We start from the raw sequence: 18,180 nt of genomic DNA, 5'->3' as shown, positions 1-18,180 counted from the left end.
CCAGCATCCAACAGACACAATCAGGCCCTCCTCGAGCTGCACACCGATCAGGAGCAGTGATTCATTACGCTCCTCCAGGCCTAAGCGGAGGACTGGCAGATGTTCCGGAGCTTGCTGCACCAGGAGGGTGCTGCCGCCGCGACCCCGGACCCAGTGACCGCCCTGCCCCAGGTTCTGCTTGTCAAGATGGGCCCCCTAGATGATCTGGAGGCCTTCTTGGAGCTCTTTGAATGGACGGCCCACCCAGTGGGCTATCCGGTTATTTCCACTGCTGTCTGGGGAAGCCCAACTTGTGGCGCAGCAGTTACCATCAGAGAACCTCCTGGTGTATGCTGACTTAAGAGAAGCCATCCTGCAACGGTTCGGCCACACACCCGACCAGAAGCGCCAGCGCTTTCGACATCACGGCCCGGCCACCCCCTACTCCTTGTCACAAACATATATACACATAATATAAATACAAATACACACAGCCTTGGACATTACTCACACATTCAAAAATGATTGAGGAGTTAATCCCTGAATTCAAGGGGTGGCTAAAGCCCTATGTGGACAATGACACAAGGGCTTACTATCTTTACAGTCCCTGACTGAAAATGGAACATCCTTCTTGTGCTTCGTTACCATCTTGATTAAATTACTACTAGAGCACAAAATTGTTTACAAGAGCACAAAGTTTTTCATAGATCTAGCCTCTTAATTTTGCTCTCAAAGTGCACCAGATTGGTGCATTTAACTTTAAAATATACAACATTTTCTAAAGGGTCAGAGGTCCACTCACCACAGTCTCACAAAATCCTGTGGGAAACACTGTGAATTATACTTCTGCATTCTTATGAAGCTTGAAGAGGTGGACACCATAAACTGCCGTTGTGTATCACTGAGCACAATTTTTTTTTTTTTCACAATTTCTCCCTTTGTGTTAAGAAAAAGAAAGTCAAATGAGGTTATAACACAGGGGGAGTAAACAATGACTGAAAATTCATTTTTGTGTAAACTAACCCTTTAAAGGAATATTCCGGGTTCAATACAAGTTAAGTTCAATCGACAGCAGTTGTGGCATAATGTTGATTACCACAAAAAATTATTTAGACTCGTCCCTCCTTTTCTTTAAAAACAAAAATAAAAATCTGTGTTACAGTGAGTACACAAGACATAAACAGTATGTGTGTTAACATGATTTTACTGTGATAAAATCACTTACTAACCGCATCTGTGGAAAGTTAGAGCCAATCTGGCCATATCTGATTATTGGGGGCGACTTGTCCCCCCCAATGTATATTGTGGTTACGGCCCTGGCTGCTGTTTACCAGGAGAGGGGTTGAAGCAGTTTTAATGAAACAGCTGCTCAAAACAGTCTTTTCAACATCACAATCTTCATTTTGATGTTGCCAAAATTCAGATAATCACAGAAATAATGGAATAAAAGTTTAAAGCCGTTTGAACTTGCTGTTTTGATGGGGCAATGTTTTTTGTTTTGTTTTTAGATCAAACTAAGAACATATTAGGTAACAAGTTAGTCCATTTGAGCCTTCTCCCAATTCATCCAGCAATTATTTTTACCACTTCCAGAGCAACAAGTGGAGTGGCTAGTTTCTAAGAACCACCTTTGCTATGACAAACTGTGTTAAGAATTATCACACTATCGCATGGTATCCTGATACTACTTGGTATCATGATACTTTAACTGGTGAAGTATCGTAAGATATGATTATGGTATCTTGACAACCCTAGATTGTAAGTACAGTGAGAAGTGTTCTACAAACCAATCACACCTATGAGAAGTGCTGCAGAAAGCTGCATGTGATCAAACATCACATGATTATCATAACTAACTCACAGTGAGAATGCATAAGGTCTGCCCAGTTCCCAGCTGCCATTGCTGCAAGTAGAGTGTTCTTGGATGAACTGAAAATTTACTGCAGAATACTGCAGTTCTTTAAATAGCAGTAGTCATTTTTAACTTTTATAAATGTCATTTTGTAATTTTGGATATATTTAATGCACCCTTAATGAATACAATTATCAGATTTAATACTTACAATGAAACATTAGCAATGCATAATGTTTGAAAACTTTTGAATGGAAGTGAATATCCTTATCTACTCCTTTCTGCCCCCATCTGGTTGGCATGCTACACTACTGTTCATATCTATGGCTGCATTCACATGCTGTTAGTACAATATAATATAAACGATTGTAAGTGCATCCTGCATGTAGATAATAGTATGCTAAAAATGCCTGATTGGTATACTGTCTCTGGTGAATTTTCAGTGGTGGGTTTCAAAGACAATCATCACTATTACTATTGCTCATATTTAGTGTTAGTGATTTAGAGCCCTTAATGCTAAGTTTTGAACTAGTACTGTCCTAAGCAATCATACTTGCATTGTTTGCCATGTCAACAATAAAGCAGCCCCCCCCCCAAAAAAAATCCCACAGACTTTACAGTGCATCCGGAAAGTATTCACAGCGCTTCACTTTTTCCACATTTTGTTATGTTACAGGCTTATTCCAAAATGGATTAAATTCATTATTTTCCTCAAAATTCTACAAACAATACCCCATAATGACAGTGTGAAAGAAGTTTGTTTGAAATCTTTGCAAATGTATTAAAAATAAAAAACGGGAAAAAACATCACATGTACGTAAGTATTCACAGCCTTTGCCATGACACTCAAAATTGAGCTCAAGTGCATCCTGTTTCCACTGATCATCCTTGAGATGTTTCTACAACTTGATTGGAGTCCACCTGTGGTAAATTCAGATGACTGGACATGATTTGGAAAGGCACACACCTGTTTATATAAGGTCCCACAGTTAACAGTGCATGTCAGAGCACAAACCAAGCCATGAAGTCCAAGGAATTGTCTGTAGACCTCCGAGACAGGATTGTATCGAGGCACAGAGCTGGGGAAGGGTACAGTAAAATTTCTGCAGCATTAAAGGACCCAATGAGCACAGTGGCCTCCATCATTCATAAATGGAAGAAGTTTGGAACCACCAGTACTCTTCCTAGAGCTGGCCGCCTGGCCAAACTGAGCGATCGGGGGAGAAGAGCCTTAGTCAGGGAGGTGACCAAGAACCCGATGGTCACTCTGATAGAGCTCCAGCATTTCTCTGTGGAGAGAGGAGAACCTTCCAGAAGAACAACCATATCTGCAGCACTCCACCAATCAGGCCTGTATGGTAGAGTGGCCAGACGGAAGCCACTCCTCAGTAAAAGGCACATGACAGCCTGCCTGGAGTTTGCCAAAAGGCACCTGAAGGACTCTCAGACCATGAGAAACAAAGATTGAACTCTTTGGCCTGAATGGCAAGCGTCATGTCTGGAGGAAACCAGGCACCGCTCATCACCTGGTCAATATCATCCCTACAGTGAAGCATGGTGGTGGCAGCATCATGCTGTGGGGATGTTTTTCAGCGGCAGGAACTGGGAGACTAGTCAGGATCGAGGGAAAGATGAATGCAGCAATGTACAGAGACATCCTTGATGAAAACCTGCTCCAGAGCGCTCTGGACCTCAGACTGGGGTGAAGGTTCGTCTTCCAACAGGACAACGACCCTAAGCACACAGCCAAGATTACAAAGGCGTGGCTACGGGACAACTCTGTGAATGTCCTTGAGTGGCCCAGCCAGAGCCCAGACTTGAACCCGATTGAACATCTCTGGAGAGATCTGAAAATGGCTGTGCACCGACACTCCCCATCCAACCTGATGGAGCTTGAGAGGTCCTGCAAAGAAGAATGGGAGAAACTGCCCAAAAATAGGTGTGCCAAGCTTGTAGCATCATACTCAAAAAGACTTGAGGCTGTAATTGGTGCCAAAGGTGCTTCAACAAAGTATTGAGCAAAGGCTGTGAATACTTATGTACATGTGATTTTTTTTTGTTTTTTTTTTGTTTTTTTTAGTTTTTTATTTGTAATAAATTTGCAAAGATTTCAAACAAACTTCTTTCACGTCATCATTATGGGGTATTGTTTGTAGAATTTTGAGGAAAAAATGAATTTAATCCATTTTGGAATAAGGCTGTAACATAACAAAATGTGGAAAAAGTGAAGCGCTGTGAATACTTTCTGGATGCACTGTATTTTAAGTAGGGACCCAAACCATATGTAGAGACTAGAATAACATGCACTGTGAAAACAACAGCAAAAAAAAAAACACCCCTTTTAAATTTACAGTAAAAAACAAACAAACAACACCATCAACAAAAAACATGTAACATTCATTCATTCAGAAATTCACCACAAAAAAGAAAAAAAGGAAACAATATTTCAGGCATTAAGCGGTGTATTGGTGCCTTTACATTTTACATTTCACTACTGTATATACCATATTAAATTATATAATATTCTTACACCAACCCACTGGAACTACAACAATAAATGTATTGTTAACCACCGTAGTAACAGAGGTGGTAAAGCTAAAGGCCACAAGATGACTTCAGTGTCATCAAGCATGACCCTTCCTGGAGTTATGGCCAATAAAAATATATTGACAACGTGCAGTGTCATGACACTAAAATAGTGCAATAAACATGAACTAAACAACATAAAATGTAACATAAAACACCCCAATGTACATAACTGAAATAAAAAATAAGAAGAAATATAAATATTACAAAAAATAATTAAATGTGATTGGTCACGCAGGGACTTCTGGAAACAGTCAGTTGTTGTTTTTCACCATATTTTTAACAACAGTTTACTGGAGAAGTACATACTGTGTATTGTCTTGTTAAACATAATATACATTTATACCAGTTACAATAAGGCAAATTATACTTTTTTTCTTCTAAATATTTACACTGGCAGCCAAAAGTTTGGAATAATGTACAGATTTTGCTCCTATGGAAAGAAATTGGTACTTTTATTCACCAAAGTGGCATTCAACTGATCACAATGTATAGTCAGAACATTAATAACATGAAAAATTACTATTACAATTTGAAAAGAATGTTCAGAACTTCTTAAACTACTTCAAAGAGTTCTCATTAAAAAATCCTCCATGTGCAGTAATGACAGCTTTGCAGATCCTTGGCATTCTAGCTGTCAGTTTGTCCAGATACTCAGATGACATTTTACCCCACACTTCCTGTAGCACTTGCCATAGATGTGGCTGTCTTGTCGGGCACTTCTCACGCACCTTACAGTCTAGCTGATCCCACAAAAGCTCAATGGGGTTAAGATCCATAACACTCTTTTCCAATTATCTGTTGTCCAATGTCTGTGTTTCTTTGTCCACTCTTACCTTTTCTTTTTGTTTTTCTGTTTCAAAAGTGGCTTTTTCTTTACAATTCTTCCCATAAGGCCTGCACCCCTGAGTCTTCTCTTTACTGTTGTACATGAAACTGGTGTTGAGCGGGTAGAATTCAATGAAGCTGTCAGCTGAGGACATGTGAGACTTCTATTTCTCAAACTAGAGACTCTGATGTACTTATCCTCTTGTTTAGTTGTACATCTGGGCCTTCCACATCTCTTTCTGTCCTTGTTAGAGCCAGTTGTCCTTTATCTTTGAAGACTGTAGTGTACACCTTTATATGAAATCTTCAGTTTTTTGGCAATTTTAAGCATTGTATATTCTTCATTCCTCAAAATAATGATTGACTGATGAGTTTCTAGAGAAAGCTGTTTCTTTTTTGCCATTTTTGACCTAATATTGACCTTAAGACATGCCAGTCTATTGCATACTGTGGCAACTCAAAAACAAACACAAAGACAATGTTAAGCTTCATTTAATGAACCAAATAGCTTTCAGCTGTGTTTGATATAATGGCAAGTGATTTTCTAGTACCAAATTATCAATTTAGCATGATTACTCAAGGATAAGGTGTTGGAGTGATGGCTGCTGTCTAGATTTGATCAAAAATGACTTTTTTCAAATAGTGATGGTGCTGTTTTTTACATCAGTAATGTCCTGACTATACTTTGTGATCAGTTGAATCCCACTTTGATGAATTAAAGTACCAATTTTCTTCTGAAACAGCAAAATCTGTACATTATTCCAAACTTTTGGCCACCTGTGTATATATATATATATATATATATATATAAATACAATATTTTACCAGAAAATTACATTAACTGTCTTGTTAAAATATATATATTTTTTTCATTGTGTAATTGGTATTTGGTAAGAACCAATTAAAATAAAAAAAATCTGAATAAAAAAGCAAATAATTTATTTTCAGTGTGACGTGTGGGGAGCTTTTTGACTTGCGGCAGCAATCGATCAGCTAGCAGCCACCCAAAACATCCCTAGTAACACCACCTAGCAACCGCATAGCAACACTTAAACAACCACGCAGATTAACTTTGTGAGGCTTACATCAGTAATGCTCAAATACCTCTTCATCAACACAAAACCAAAGATGTTTAACAAAGACTTCATATTATTTAACATTATCATTAATGTTGATTATTATTGATCACTCAGTTTTTGTTTGATCTATTGACATCCCTTTATCAGTACTCATTAGTGCTGGATATTGATAAATCAAAATCAAATCAAATCACTTTATTGTCACACAGCCATATACACAAGTGCAATGGTGTGTGAAATTCTTGGGTGCAGTTCTGATCAACATAGCAGTCGTGACAGTGATGAGACATATACCAATTTACAATAACATCAAATTAACACAGCACAATTTAAACATCTGATATACACATAATTACACTCAACTTAAAACATCAAATTAACACAACACAATTTAAGCATCTGTTATGCACAATTACACTCAACTTAAAACATCAAATTAACACAACACAATTTAAACATCTGTTATACACATAATTACACTCAATATACAAATAATAACAAACACTGTACAGTATACAATATGCTGTTTTTGTTTTTTTGTTTTTTACTATATAGATACACATTATTCAATAAAAATTAAAATATATATTAAAAAAAAAAGTATATATATATATATATATATATATATATATATATATATATATATATATAGAATGTACAGTATTGTACTGTATTGACATTCAGGCTGTCGGTTGATAGTCAGTTGTTAAGAGAGACATAATATAATAATAGTAATATAATTTATGACAGTCTGGTGTGAGATAAAAGAGTAATAAAGTGCAGTGCTGATGTATTTGATCGTGGGAGATCAAAAGTTCAAAAGTCTGATTGCTTGGGGGAAGAAGCTATCATGGAGTCGGCTGGTGTGGGTCCTGATGCTGCGATACCGCCTACCTGATGGTAGCAGTGAGAACAGCCCATGGCTCGGGTGGCTGGAGTCTCTGATGATCCTCCGAGCTTTTTTCACACACCGCCTTGTATATATTTCCTGGAGGGAGGGAAGCTCACCTCCGATGATGTGTTTGGCAGTTCGCACCACCCTTTGCAGTGCTTTGCGGTTGTGGGCGGTGCTATTGCCGTACCAGGCGGAGATACAGCCAGTCAGGATGCTCTCCACAGTGCAGGTGTAGAACCGTGTGAGGATGTGGCGGTTCATTCCAAACTTCCTCAGCCGTCTCAGGAAGAAGAGGCGCTGATGAGCCTTCTTCACAATGACTTCAGTGTGGATGGACCATGTGAGTTCCTCAGTGATGTGGACACCCAGGAACTTGAAGCTGCTGACTCTCTCCACTGGTGCTCCATTGATGGTGATGGGACTGTGTTCTCTGTCTTTTCTTCTGAAGTCCACCACAAGCTTCTTTGTCTTACTGACGTTTAGGGAGAGGTTGTGCTCCTGACACCAGTGTGTCAGAGTGTGCACCTCCTCTCTGTAGGCTGTTTCATCATTGTCAGTGATCAGACCTACCACCGTCGTGTCATCAGCAAACTTAATGATGGCATTGGAGCAATGTGTTGCCACACAGTCATGTGTGTACAAGGAATACAGTAGTGGGCTGAGAACACAGCCCTGCGGGGCTCCAGTGTTGAGGGTTAGTGATGAGGAGATGTTGCTGCCTATTCTAACCACCTGGCGTCTGCTTGACAGGAAGTCCAGGATCCAGCTGCACAGCGAGCTGTTTAAGCCCAGAGCCCGGAGTTTCTCATCTAGCTTGGAGGGCACTATGGTGTTGAATGCTGAGCTGTAGTCTACAAACAACATTCTCACATAAGTGTTCTTTTTTTCCAGGTGGGAGAGAGCAGTGTGTATTGTAGATGCAATGGCATCATCAGTGGAGCGGTTGTCGCGATAAGCAAACTGCAGAGGGTCAAGATTGAGTGGCAAGACAGAGCAGATGTAATCTCTGATTAGTCTCTCAAAGCATTTGCTGATGATGTGGGTCAGAGCAACAGGACGCCAGTCATTTAAACAAGTTATTTTTGATTGTTTTGGAACAGGCACAATGGTGGATGTTTTAAAGCATGTGGGGACTACAGACAAAGAGAGGGAAAGGTTGAAAATGTCCGTAAAAACACCAGCCAGCTGGTTCGCGCACACTCTGATGACGCGGCCCGGAATGCCGTCTGGACCCGCGGCTTTGCGGATATTCACCAGTCGGAAGGATCGGGTTACATCCGCTACAGAGACGGAGAGTGAACTAACCTCTGTAGCTTCGGCCGTGAGAGCTCTCTCCGCGAGGGCGGTGTTATTTCCCTCGAAACGAGCATAAAAAGTATTTAGCTCATCCGGTAGAGAGGCAGCGGTGTTCATGGCGGAGTTTTTATTCTCTTTAAAGTCCGTGATGATGTTAATTCCCTGTCACATGCTTCTAGAGTTGGTGGTGTTAAACTGTCCTTCAATCTTGCTCCTGTACTGGCGTTTTGCTGTTTTGATAGTTTTTCGGAGGGCATAACTGGCTTGTTTATGCTCCTCCGCGTTCCCGGAATTAAAAGGTCCGCACATTGAGGTCCGCACATTAAGTGCCGCGCGAACATCGCTATTGATCCACGGCTTCTGATTCGGATAGATTCGTACAGTTCTGGTCGGAATCACTTCCTCTACGCATGTTCTGATGAAACACATTACGCTATCAGCGTAAAGCTCGATGTCGTCATCAGAAGCGGACCGGAACATCTCCTAGTCCGTGTGATCAAAACTTGTAGCGTAGAGTCTGATTGGTCCGACCAGCACTGGATCGTTCTGAGGGTGGGTGCTTCCTGTTTCAATTTCTGCCTGTAAGCGGGCAGAAGCAGAATGGAAGAGTGGTCCGATTTGCCAAATGGTGGGCGGGGGAGGGATTTGTAGCCATCCCGGAACGGAGAGTAGCAATGATGCAAAACCCGGCCCCCTCGTGTGTTGAAACTAATGTGCTGGTGATATTTTGGTGCGACTGATTTTAAACTGGCTTTATTAAAGTCCCCGGTCACAATGAACGCGGCCTCAGGGTGCGTGGTTTCCTGCTCACTTATAATCCCATACAGTTCCTTGAGTGCCCGGTCTGTGTCGGCTTGTGGGGGAATGTACACAGCAGTGATAAAGACTGCTGTGAATTCCCTCGGTAGCCAGAATGGTCGACACAGAAGCATGAGAAATTCCAGATCAGGAGAGCAGAAAGACTTGATAGAATGTACGTTCCTCTGATCACACCAGGATTTGTTGATCATAAAACATACACCACCTCCTCTAGTTTTACCTGAGAGGTCTTTCGCTCTGTCTGCTCGGTGCATGGAGAACCCCGCGGGTTCAATGGCTGAGTCTGGAATCTCCGCAGACATCCAAGTTTCCGTAAGGCAGATAATGCAGCAGTCCCTCGTCTCTCGTTGGAAAGAGATCCGCGCTTTCAGCTTGCAGAGCTTGTTATCCAGAGACTGAACATTTGCCAGTAGAATAGTGGGTAGCGGGGGTCAATTTGCGCGGCGTCTTACTCTGATGAGAACGCCGGCTCTGTTTCCCCTTTTCCTCCTGCGTTTCCATGGCCGTGCTGCCCAGACAAAGGGCTCCGCTTGCGTGTTTGTAAACAGCGGGTCGGCATTGAGGAATGTGAAGTCCGGTTTTCGGTGTGAGATCGCTGAACCAATGTCCAAAAGTGTTTGTCTGTCTTAGACAATAAGGCAGACAGCATCCAAGACAAAAAACATAAGAATTGTAAACAAAACAAACAAAACATTGCTATGTTGTGTCAGAGCTCGCAACGCAGCAGCCATACTCGGCGCCATCTTGATAAAGAATTCCCGATTAGATTCCGAATGAATTCCAATTAATTTGGGTATATTTCTGCTGTTATGTCTTACGTATGAAGAAAAAATAAATAAAAATCTCTTAGCTAATGATGTTGATTTATACAGGGGAACTTTGAACTTGGTACATTATGAGATATTGATTTTACAATTTTTATTTTATCATTAGTTTTTCATTATTTTGGTCACATTATTGCTTTTAAAAATTATTAGTGCGAATGAGATGCATTCATTATTGCTACCAGCATATTGATAATTGTAGGCAGAAAATTTAGCTGTGATTGACAGAAAAAAAGCTAAATAAACCACCACACTTAAACATAGTTTTTTGATGTTTATTTTAGGTTGGAGCTTAAATTTAAATGAAACCATGGAAAAAGATAGCAAAACTTGTTGAGACTTTCAAATAGGCATCATATCCTCCTCTCTTTATCATTTGACTAACGGGGGATTAGTTTAATTAGTTGAGATTTGCGTTAAGCATTCATAATTAGCTGAAAAACACATTTTTAATTTGCCTGTGAAACAAATATGTCATGGCTGTCGAATCGGCGACATCTAGTCAGACGAGTTTATCCTTTGAAGTTCTCACTGGTGGCCTCAGCATAGCTCATCAAACTGGAATTATCTGGGCATAAAATGAGATCATAAATATCAGTGAACTGGCAGCAGTACAATGAAAGTGTCCAATGCGCATGGGTGTAAGTCAAGCCTTCCATTGCTTTATATAAATGAATACTATTAGATCAGTAAAAGATGATGCAGTACATTCGCATGTTTGTGAATGTATGCAGAAGACAAGCTTTTTATGCTTAGCTCCATGGTAGTGAAAGTGTTTATAGTTATTTTTTTTATTTAAAAAAAAAGTAGTGATGTGGATTTATGGAGCTCTTGTTTTATTAGTTGTTAATGACTAATGGTGGACTGGTGTGGGTTTTTCAGTGGCTCATGCCAATATTTAGAGAGCAGGATGACCAAATACATTTATTGCACAACTGTCAGGAATATTTGGTTGTGAACTTGTGACTGGTCAGTCGTGACATTCTCTGGTCAAATATTTTATAACGACAGCTAAACTGTATAATTGACTGTTATCCCAGGCAACCGATTTCCTACAAAGCTGTTCTAGTTTCATGTCTCTCGGATCACTCCACACTCTTTCATCTCATGTTATAAAATCATTTCAATGTTCCGGATAAAATCATATATTGGTAGAAATGTGTCAAATTAATTTACTTTAAGGGAATGTGTGATGGCTGCTCATACACTGACAACATTGCATCACACATGCTCTGTGTATGTAGTCGATTACAGAGAGCAGAGCACTTCTTCACTGTATCCAGTCGGGATGCGCATTCATCAATAATTTGATATTCAAATATTTAAGCTCATAAAAAAACTAATATTTGAATATTCTATTATTTAAATGAAGGTAAATAATGAGAAAGAGACACTGTAAAATTATTTTTTTAGTCATAAAGGTTGCATCACCATTTAAAAAAAAAAAACAAGCTTCTAATTACATCCATAACAAGCTTATATTATGTCCTGTTTTTTGTTTTTTTGAAAACATTTAAACAAGCAATGCGCGAAAACAAAAAAATACAGAATGAAAGCATTTAAGCTCACACAAAGTGAAGAAAAAGAAACCGCTAATAAAGTAGACTGACGCAGTTAACGTACAAGACGAACATAAACACACTGCATATAATAGTTATGTTTATATTGTATCTCAAGTTTTTGTTGAGAAAAACAAGCATATCCACATGCTCAGTAAACTATACTCATTTATACACACCAGTTTAATTGATTGAATGTCCCTTACCTCAGCTAGCAAACTCTTTCTTGGATGCCATGTTTGTTGTTTACAGAAGCGTCCTGAGGATTACGTTGCTACGGGAACGCTGCTTTCTGACGAGCTGCACATATATGAGAGTAAAGTGTACACCGCTTATACAGTACATTTAAACAGGAGCCCAGCTTTCTCGCAGTAATCCACATTCTCACAATAACCCGCTTTTTTTGTGTCCATCTAAATGTACTGACAGAACTGTTTGCTCATCAAATGTGATCAACTTGTGTCCACACTCAACAGTGCCATCCAGTGCATTCTGTTATAACTGTGAGTTTTAGTTTGTGTGTTCAGGATTTAACATGCATCTCACTGCATATATGGCCAGCAAAGCAAAATTTTGCGAATTTCGAATAATATTTTTACTTTTCGAATAATTATTGCAGAACGAATACTCGAGTATTTGACTACTCGTGCACATCCCTAGTATCCAGGCTATACACCAATCAGACACAACATTAAAACCACCTGCCTAATATTGTGTAGGTCCCCCTCGTGCCACCAAAACAGCGATCAACAATCATCCATGTGATTATCTAATCAGCCAATCGTGTGGCTGCAGTGCATAAAATCATTCACATCAGAATGCGGAAAAATGTGATCTCAGTGATTTGGAGTGTGGCATGATTTTTGGTGCCAGATGGGCTGGTTTGAGTATTTCTGTAACTGCTGATCTCCTGGGATTTTCACACACAACAGTCTCTAGAATTTACTCCGAATGGTGCCAAAAACAAAAAACATCCAGTGAGCATCAGTTCTGTGGATGGAAATGCCTTGTTGATGAGAGAGGTCAACAGAGAATGGCCAGACTGGTTCGAACTGAAGTCTATGGTAACTCAGACAACCGCTCTGTGCAATTGTGGTGAGAAGAATATCATCTCAGAATGCTATTCTGAGATGCGGGTTTGCGCTCTTTTGGCGGCACGAGGGGGACCTACAAAATGGTGGTTTTAATGTTGTGACTGATCATGTATACAGTTGTGCTCAAAAGTTTGCATACCCTGGCAGAAATTGTAAAATTTTGGTATTGATTTTGAAAATATGACTGATCATGCAAAAAAACTGTCTTTTATTTAAGGATAGTGATCATATGAAGCCATTTATTATCACATAGTTGTTTGGCTCCTTTTTAAATCATAATGATAATAGAAATCACCCAAATGACACTGATCAAAAGTTTACATACCCTTGAATGTTTGGCCTTGTTACAGACACACAAGGTGACACACACAGGTATAAATGGCAATTAAAGTTTAATTTCCCACACCTGTGGCTTTTTAAATTGCAATTAGTGTCTGTGTATAAATAGTCAATGAGTTTGTTAGCTCTCACGTGGATGCACTGAGCAGGCTAGATACTGAGCCATGGGGAGCAGAAAAGAACTGTCAAAAGACCTGCGTAACAAGGTAATGGAACTTTATAAAGATGGAAAAGGATCTAAAAAGATATCCAAAGCCTTGAAAATGCCAGTCAGTACTGTTCAATCACTTATTAAGAAGTGGAAAATTCGGGGATCTCTTGATACCAAGCCAAAGTCAGGTAGACCAAGAAAGATTTCAGGCACAACTGCCAGAAGAATTGTGGCCCACAGGTAACCTCAAGAGAAATACAGGCTGCTCTGGAAAAAGACGGTGTGGTTGTTTCAAGGAGCACAATACGACGATACTTAAACAAAAATGAGCTGCATGGTCGAGTTGCCAGAAAGAAGCCTTTACTGCGCCAATGCCACAAAAAAGCCTGGTTACAATATGCCCGACAACACCTTGACACGCCTCACAGCTTCTGGCACACTGTAATTTGGAGTGACGAGACCAAAATAGAGCTTTATCGTCACAACCATAAGCGCTATGTTTGGAGAGGGGTCAACAAGGCCTATAGTGAAAAGAATACCATCCCCACTGTGAAGCATGGTGGTGGCTCACTGATGTTTTGGGGGTGTGTGAGCTCTAAAGGCACGGGGAATCTTGTGAAAATTGATTGCAAGATAAATGCAGCATGTTATCAGAAAATACTGGCAGACAATTTGCATTCTTCTGCACGAAAGCTGCGCATGGGACGCTCTTGGACATTCCAGCACGACAATGACCCTAAGCACAAGGCCAAGTTGACCCTCCAGTGGTTACAGCAGAAAAAGGTGAAGGTTCTGGAGTGGCCATCACAGTCTCCTGACCTTAATATCATCGAGTCACTCTGGGGAGATCTCAAACATGCGGTACATGCAAGACAACCAAAGACTTTGCATAACCTGGAGGCATTTTGCCAAGACGAATGGGCGGCTATACCACCTGCAAGAATTTGGGGCCTCATAGACAACTATTACAAAAGACTGCACGCTGTCATTGATGCTAAAGGGGGCAATACACAGTATTAAGAACTAAGGGTATGCAGACTTTTGAACAGGGGTCATTTCATTTTTTTCTTTGTTGCCATGTTTTGTTTTATGATTGTGCCATTCTGTTATAACCTACAGTTGAATATGAATCCCATAAGAAATAAAAGAAATGTGTTTTGCCTTCTCACTCATGTTTTCTTTAAAAATGGTACATATATTACCAATTCTCCAAGGGTATGCAAACTTTTGAGCACAACTGATATATATATATATATATATATATATATATATATATATATATATATATATATATATATATATAATATAAAATATATAAAAATCAATGGTGTGTTTTGGATTGTGCTGTGAAGTCTGTATAGAAACAATGAATTTGATAAATAATGCAATGGTATGTCAAAGTCATTTGGTAAAGGTTTTGTGAACTCATTTGATTAGAAAGCCTTTTGAAGATACATTTTATTTAACTTAAAAATACGGAATTCAGAAAAACAATCAATAGAAAACAGAATTTGGGAAAAAATTAAACAAGTTTGAAAATAAATAAATAAAATAAAAAAGGGCCTAATATTAGGGAATTTCATAGGGCCCCACATAAACCACGTAAACTGAGATTGATAGAATATTTAAGTGATGTGTATTCATTAGTGTTTTCCCTTGATGATGATGATTATTTTTTTTTTTATCATGATTAATCGCATCGTTTTTCATAGTTTATCACGATTAATCACATATATTGAAAGTGCTGAAATTTTACTCTATATACTTCTTTTCCACAATTTATATCACTAATTGGGACATGCTCAGGCAGGACTTGAATCACAACTTGCATCACTTATACAAGTACCACGGCTCAACATGCACTCTGATATTTTCTAAATGATTGAGAACTTAATTCTTGTCCTCAGCATCTAAAAACGGAGATCAGACATTTTCTGTCTTTTCACAGGAAGAGGAATTTGTTCAGTGAGAAGTGTCCGACCAGACCATTGGCCTCAAGTCCTGTCAAACACATGGAGAAGGATGATGTCAGGATGGTGAGAACTTAACACTCATGAATTCAACTCATGCGAGATCTGAAGGCTCCATTAAAAAAAAAAAAAACATTCAAGTTGGCCCAAAATCTGCGTTTCTCAGCTCAAAGGCAATGGGCACATTATCGCAGCAGTATATTTTACAGTATAAGTGGGTAGTTGACAAGAAATACTTTTGGGAAGTTGACATGTCCTGTGGTGTGTCATGCTATACTCCATATAAAACTATTTTTTAAGGGATCACCCAAAACTGAAAATTCTCTCATCATTTATTCACCCTCAAGCCATCCCAGATGTGTATGACTTTCTTTCTTCAGCTGAACACAAATGAAGATTTTTAGAAGAATATTTCAGCTCTGTAGGTCCATACAATGCAAGTGAATGATGGCCAGAACTTTTAAGTTCCAAAAAAGCAAATAAAGGCAGCATAAAAGTAATCCATTTGGCTCCAGTGTTTTAATTTTGTGGTGAATTATGCCTTTAAAGTGCATTTAGCTAATTATTTAGTAGTTACTGTGCATTCAAAAAGTATTCAGACCCCTTTATTTTCTTCACATTTTGACTTTTTGCAAATTTATTAAAAAGGTAAAACTGAAATATCACATTGACAAAGTATTCAGACCCTTAACTCAGTACTTATTTGAAGCACCTTTGGCAGCGATTACAGCCTTAAGTCTTTTTGGGTATGATGTGACAAACTTTGCACACCTGGATTTGGGGATTTTCTGCCATTCTTCTCTGCAGATCCTCTTGAGCTCTGTCAGGTTGGATGGGGACCGTCGGTGGACAGCCATTTTCAGGGGTCTCTAGAGATGTTCGATTGATTCAAGTCTGGGCTCTGGCTGGGCCACTTAAAGGACATTCACAGAGTTGTCCCTAAGCCACTCTTGTGTTGTCTTGGCTGTGTGCTTAGCATCATTGTCCTGTTGGAAGGTGAACCTTCAGCCTAGTCTGAGGTCCTGAGCGCTCTGGACCAAGTTTTCATTAAGGACATTTCTGTATTTTGCTGTGTTCAGCTTTACTTCAACCCTGACCAGTCCCCCAGTCCCTGCTGCTGAAAAACACCCCCACAGCATGATTCTACCACCACCATGCTTCACCATTGGGATGATATTGTGCAGGTGATTGGCCTGTCATGATAACTACTTTTGTTGGACGATATATTGTCCCAGAAATAATTGCAATAAACGATATTATTGTCATTTTAAGATAATTTTATGTCACTGATACAATGATAATATAATAGCATAATAATGCAAGTACACCCTTTCAAAGAGCAATGAACTTTTAATTCTTTAGAATATTCAGACATTGGAATCGGAGTGTCAAAAAAAAAAAAAAAAACAAAAAACAAAAGTTGGGAAGGCCCCTCTTCATCTCCAACTGCGGTTTTCTTTCCTAGCTCGGAAAACTGGATGGAATGGATATGTTTTAGATGAGTTTTTAGGTTACAGGGCTCGACATTAAGCATTGTGATGTGCTTGTCCTTTGGACAAGTAAATTTGTCATTCACAGAGTAAAAAAAGTTACTTGTCCAGAAAGAATCATGAACATTAAGTGACCATCACAACATTTTTGCAAAACAAAGAAAGACATTTATTTATTTTTTTTGCTGTTGTGTTTTCTAAAATTAGCAGTAAAAATGGCTGTTTTAATGTTAACAACATGCATTAAAATTCTAACGAATCCTGACGAAGTACCCTGTTTATTTAATACTGTATGTGGGTCATTGACAAATAACATAATTGTGATTTTATTTTTATTTTTTTATCAAGATTGAAGATTTATCAACAACCCCACACCTTTACACTTAACCTCTCTAGAAACATGTCTTACATCCCTGAAAAAAACATAGTCATTTGGCATGTCCCAGCAGGATATCAAATGTCAGATGGAATGAAAATATGATGCTACTTTTTACTTGATGGTTATATGACCTGACAGTTTAGTTATTAAATAAAAAATAAATAAAAAAAATTGGATGTGTTCAAAATGTTTGGTATGTGCAAAACCACATGAATTGTGGTAAAATATTTTTTATTTTATTTTTTTAGATTATGTAGATTTTCCATTTTCATTATGGAGAACATTATTTTTGACTCACCCATGTATTTTAAAGACAGATGATATATTTTCATTTGATGTATATTGTTAATATTATAGTGTTATTTTTATGTTTGTATATTATTACATATTAAAATTGACTGTTTCACATGGCAGAGAACACCTGTATATGTCAGAAAGAGCTCCAGAGAGATGAAACAGGTGTTTAAACGTTTCTCTTCATCCTGCAGCTGGTAGCATTACACAAAGCATTTTTGCTATTTCTGCAGTTCTTGTCAAAGTTGTTGTATTATGATTTATGACGGAGGCTGCAAACCTGGATCACTCTGACGTTACGCGCTTGCAACGTTGACACCTTTGTTGTTTATAAATAGGTGATAATTTTATCGCATCGCTCTCTTATCACAGGCGCAGTACAATGACATTCACATGTTGGAAAAAATGCATCCACTTTGCGTGCTCACACCAAATTCAACAAGCGCTGCTGCACGAGAGAGGGAGAAGGATGCGCAAAAGCTGATTTCCTATATTCGCGCAGATTCTGGAATTAATACAAAGACAATACTCAGAATCCCGCGCAGAATTTCAGACACTGTAGATTATTTTCAACTGCAGGATATATATATTTTTTTAAATAAGTGATACAGGCATACGCTAAATCACAAATAAACCTGGTATTTTTTTTATCATTATTAAGGATTCAATCAGGCAACGTCTCTGGTCAGGCAAGTCAAATTCACTTTGACTTGCCCTTGCAAAAATCCACAAGCATTAATGTCAAG

At 39.0% G+C, this 18,180-nt stretch overlaps 1 protein-coding gene across 3 annotated transcripts in view; it reads left to right on the top strand.

The window, feature by feature from the left end:
- LOC127450321 (centrosomal protein of 112 kDa-like) overlaps nucleotides 1-18,180 on the top strand; it is a 291,075-nt gene that overhangs the window by 14,753 nt on the left and 258,142 nt on the right. For all 3 annotated transcript variants that reach the window (XM_051714326.1, XM_051714325.1, XM_051714327.1), the window contains exon 5: nucleotides 15,250-15,337. In XM_051714326.1, the coding sequence (XP_051570286.1) occupies nucleotides 15,250-15,337 (88 nt within the window). The remainder of the gene's footprint in view (nucleotides 1-15,249; nucleotides 15,338-18,180) is intronic.

Source organism: Myxocyprinus asiaticus, chromosome 13 (genome assembly GCF_019703515.2).
Source record: "Myxocyprinus asiaticus isolate MX2 ecotype Aquarium Trade chromosome 13, UBuf_Myxa_2, whole genome shotgun sequence".
Classification (NCBI taxonomy): Eukaryota; Metazoa; Chordata; class Actinopteri; order Cypriniformes; family Catostomidae; genus Myxocyprinus; species Myxocyprinus asiaticus.
Note: the sequence above shows the minus strand (reverse complement) of the source record. Positions and strands in the feature narration are given on the sequence as shown.